At 30.6% G+C, this 5414-nt stretch overlaps 1 protein-coding gene across 1 annotated transcript in view; it reads left to right on the plus strand.

Moving 5' to 3' along the window:
- Positions 1 to 1616, plus strand: part of LOC108688221 (suppressor of lurcher protein 1) — a 243342-nt gene extending 241726 nt beyond the window's left edge. Inside the window, exon 14 of the mRNA XM_018194384.1 lies at positions 1214 to 1616. Coding sequence (XP_018049873.1) covers positions 1214 to 1296 — 83 coding nt within the window. The 3' untranslated portion in view covers positions 1297 to 1616. The remainder of the gene's footprint in view (positions 1 to 1213) is intronic.
- Positions 1617 to 5414: the final 3798 nt, after the last annotated feature.

Raw genomic sequence — 5414 nt, forward strand, 5'->3', positions numbered from 1 at the left:
ACGATGAAATAAATTAGTATAAATTAGTCGTGAGGAGAGATCCACCCCTATAATCCCATGCCAGTTAAACAACTGGCTGGTGCCAGTCGATTGATTGATCTTTAAAAGCAAAGTTGGAATTTAAAAACGGATAAGATTAAACATAGAAAAGCAATTGACTCATCTCATTGGATCAAATTATAATATATTGGCCGCATAAAAATTTGATGAATGATCGTTATTATATAAAACAAATATTATTAAAAATTACAAACTGTATTAAAACTGTGTTAATTATAGAGAGAAGTATGAGGCACATGTGCTTGTTGTCATGTCAGAATTTGAACTGAAGAAAAATACAGCGTGAACATTAGTGTTCTCTATAATGTCACAAATCATAATATTGTTAAAAATATAAATTAGATATTGTTTAAGAAAGGCATATATGTCTTGTCTAAAAATTCTGTGCCAGTATGAAGATTTAAACCATTCTTCGTTTAATGTATATCATTTCGGACATCAGTTTTTTTTTATAGTTGCATTCAGAATCCAAAATTTGTCACATTATCCCATATAAATCATATTTATCCTATATTATACTATATTATTAATTTGATTATTAGTTTGTCATAGCTGTGAACATAGCTTATTTTCTTTTTAGTTATACATCATTCATTTTCAAATATATGCTATTATTTATTAATTAATAAAACAAAACCTTAAGACTACTTATTATGACTCACCTATTGTATTTAACGTTGTTTTACATACATAGACGAGTAAGCTATAGAATCTGGGGAATTTTTTCATTTGTAATAATTACAGGAAAGAATTTTTGCATTTAGTCATATTGTCCGTAACATATATGTACAATTGTTGCAAAAATATTACGGCATTTTTATTACGTCACAACGGCTCCCCACGCTCTGCATTTATTCCACTTCGCGCTCCACGTGCGGCAATAAAAAAAAAGTACACGAAGAGTAAACACGAACAAAACGTGCGATATGTATATTACTATTTATGTCATCGTTAACATGAGTTATCACGCGCGTGGTTCCATATGCAGGCCAGACGTGGATCGATAACGCCATCGTACGGTTCTCTTCACGAGGTCAATTGCGAAAAAAAGAAAGAAAAAAGAAAAGTTGATCCTGATGATGAAGAGCTGTATTATCGGGCTCATAAGTCAAAGGCTCATAACTGTGAAATCATTCTTTTTTTTTCATTAAAGGTATCACGCTTTCGCCCCCGCTGTTGCTGTTACTGCTGTTGTTCACGAGTTGTCTCTTCATTGGCGGCGGAAGCTCGCATTAAGAAAAAGCAGTCACAGCGACCACGCGGACGAGTCCTGGCTCAATTTACAACGAACCGCAACTTTAAGATCGAGAGCCATCCAGAGTCGCCAATAGCTCAACTCACCGAAGAAAGTGACGACCTCGTTGACAAATTTGTCGGGAGGGAGTGTGTTACTCAAGTCTATTATCCGACCGGGACATGAAGTCTTAAATTTGTCTACGCATCCTTTCTCATTCTATCTCATTCGTTCGCGTCACGCCGACTATTTCGAGGAGAAAGCATCAGCGGTGAAATACTTTTACGTCTAAATAGCGTGCAAGAGAAATGACCGTACGGACGATGTCATTCATCAGGAACTCGTCGCCCGTACCGTAAACAGGAGAAGTGGGATTAATTGGCTGCGTGGCTAAATTGCCAGTAGTAGCCCACATGGGTAAGTTACAGTCGACAACTAATTCTTCCAAGAAGAATTTTTACTTTCGGAGAAGTCCGAAATAAATAAATTTTTGTGGGGTGGCTCGCTGCGCAAAGACATTACCATTCATTAACATTATTTCGATTTAAACAAATGCGTTTCAAGTGCATAATCTCTGTTTATCGTTACAATTTAATTTAATCATAGTTTGAAAGTTGAATGCAGCTCGCAGCTGCGAAGCACTTTGATTCTCAATGTTTCTTTCAATACTGAAGAAATTAGGAATTAAGCGCATACTTTCTTAAGCCAGATTTAAGCCGAACGAACGTGCGCGAACGAATGTGCGCCAACGATCAACGCGAAATTATTTACATTTATCGAAGCAAGTGCATCTCAATCGAGTTTGTTTACGCTCGCGTACTATATTTAAATCTGGCTTTAGAGGAAGTTTTTTTTTCATTTACTATATGATCATTTAAACCTGATTTTACTCACTTCAATAATTTTTCTCCTCTTGCGGGAAACGAATTTTTTAAGTCATTGTAACTGTCTGTTCGTATAGCACTCGAAAGTCATACATACCATAGGAAAAATTCGCCTTCATAAATACGAACGGACGTTTACTATACATCCTCTATACGACTGTGATGTTCCCGTTCTTTTTTAATTCATTAGAAACAAAAATAAGTCTGATTATTCGCGATGACGAACATTCGTAATCGATAATTAGGTTCTGAAGATATTATTAATCGCCGATCGCATCATGAAAACTTAGAAAGCGTATAGTTAAATATATTTATCATCAAAAATCCTGTTTCAATGAGCGAGTGTTAAACTAACAGGAAAATTAGGTACGTAATAATACGAAATTTTGGATCGATTTCGAATCCAGTGAGAATACATAATCGCGACACGTTTAATAGAATATATGAGAGCGATTAACGATTGCAATTCTTAAAAATGCGCGTTCGATTGAGCGATTTCGGCGATGAATGTTTTAATAATGAGCAATACGTGATCGACTGAATTTACGGGCTGATGAGGATTAAAGAGGGATATTTTGGAAACATTTTTTGAGCTTGTGGACTGCATCAATATTACACAATTTAATATCACGGATGTATTGGTAATCACTAATTTCTTTTAATCTATATCTCATCATAATGCAAAAAATCGGTCGCGTTCAGTAAAAATCGTATTAGTTAATTAATTTTCTTATTAAATAGAACTGTATGAGCAAATATGGAATATAGTAAAATATATATTTTGATCTAATTTTCTGTCGGAAATCATTATTAATATTTAGCATTAATTAAATTTTACGGTATAATTTTATATTATACGGAATGTATTTTATTTTACTATCTGTCTCGCTAAAGCAGAGCCTTTAATTTTCTGATAAACATTTTAGGAAACAATTCAGAGAAGAATTTTCGAGAGAAAAATTAACAAAATTAATAAAATTAATTATTTTTACGTAAACGATCATCTAAGATGTTTTACACCCCAATTAAAATTATAATTAATAACATCGTATATTATTGATTATTTTCCAGTTTGATAGATTTGAGAATATTATAAATTATGGATTTAATCATAATTAAATAAAAAAAAAGACAAATAGAAATGAAATGAATGTAAAAAAGAATAAACATGTTAAATAATTCATTACGATAGTTTTTTGAAAAAAATAAGATTTTAATTAATATAATACTTTTTTGTTGCTGATTTTCGATGAAATATTTAAATTTCATAAAGAATTGTTATATTAAAAACAAAAGAAAATATGTTAAATAATAAAATCTGTTAAATAATCTATATAAAACAATATTTTTTGCGATAATTCACATTTTTTCGTTACTAAGGTATAAAAGTGCTTTAGATATTTATATTTCCGGGTTAATATTATTTTCAGATTAACAATTAAATAATGAATTAAATCTATTACAAAAAAAATATTTTTTGAAATAACTACATATAATTATTACAACATATAATTATTAATTCTATTACATTCTAATGATCAGAAATATGTGTATATTAAATTTTAATGGTTTAAGCTACATATATATATATTTGATGATATTAATTAATTTTTTATAAAATAAACATTAATTTTTTCTAATTTATTAGTCAGTATAAAAAAAACAATGATAAACAGTAAAAAGTTTCTATTTATATATTGTAAATCATTTTTTTAAGTGCCTTAGATAAAAAATATTGATCCTTCGAAGATTGAATTCTTTTTATAATCTTATTAGATTATCATATAAAATTATATCTTTGAAAATTAAAAACGTTTTTTTTTTTTTTCTATACAATACATTGTGAAATTATTATTAATATGTAAAAGAGAAAGAAAGGGAGAGAGATACATTTCACTTTCATACTTATAACTTGATACAATTCTTTTTATGCAAAGTCATATAAATATCACTGTAATGTATATAGATATACCACTAAAAATGTCAAAGAGTTAACGAAACTGATGTCAATTTGTTTTAAAATTAGTTTCGTACATTTTTGCATGTATCGAATGTCCGTTTTGAAAATTGTTGATATTGATGCTGCTTTTCGTTATATAGAGGTATATAATTAAATACAACACTTGTGGACTTAGAGAATTTCAGTCTATTATAGAATTATTTATATGACGATCAACACATATACAACTTGTGGAATAGAAGAAGAGAATTCGGCTTATTGTAGATTCGGCTGAATGCGTCAATATAGCATTAAGTTCCTCCACTTTCTCAAAAAAATGATTTCGAAAGAAAGTTAGTAAATTTATAGGCCCGATGTATTTCCTCGAGCTTACTACAGCGATTATGACAACCAGATAGTGTCGTGTATTCTAACAGTTCGTACATCGAGCGTGGGTCAGAATATTTGATTGTGTTTACATAAAATCATGTTGAAAAGCATGAACTCGATGTGTCGAATGAGCATGTCTCGTACGTATGGAGAAAATCAGCATGGAAGATAATACAAGTGAGGAATGAGAATGGATTTCTATGAACTCGATATCAAATTGTGTATCTATAGATACATAACTAGGTAGCAATACTGTCATTGTGTACGTTAGACTATCGTACGTCGAGTACTTTTTAAATAGAATTATAATATTTTTTATAATTTAAATAGGTTTATAATATATGTTGGTAAAAAATTCTTCCTAAAAGTTTTTATTTAATTTTTGTAAGAAAAATATGCTCACACAGTATGACGTGTTTGCGTGTTCGTGTGCGAGAAACAAGAGAAACTGCGTGCATGATGTATGACCGGGGATTATTTTCATTTTTTATTTCATTTGCTCCCACGTTAACGGAGAATAAGAAAAAAGAAAAGAGGAGAGTAACACTATTAGCAAATTGAATATTTAATTGGCACTATTAAATGCTTACATGTAACTATCACCATGTAAATACTGTTACATTCGACCCGTGTCAACCACTGTCACTATACCATACTGTCTCAAGCCACTAATGATTCATGAATCGAGAGAGCCAATATGAGAAGCGGTAGGTCGCAGCTTTGACAGCCGGAGAAAGTATAAAGTATAAATCTCTCTGTTATCATCCGCATCCCATTGCGCCAAAACAATGGCATTTGTTTTATAATCGGTACTTATGTGATCAACTGATTGATTAGAAATTAATTTATTATAGCATATACGTATAAATTAATTACATGGTTAATTTTTTAATATATATATATATAT

This window comes from Atta colombica, unplaced genomic scaffold (assembly GCF_001594045.1).
Source record: "Atta colombica isolate Treedump-2 unplaced genomic scaffold, Acol1.0 scaffold228, whole genome shotgun sequence".
Lineage (NCBI taxonomy): Eukaryota > Metazoa > Arthropoda > Insecta > Hymenoptera > Formicidae > Atta > Atta colombica.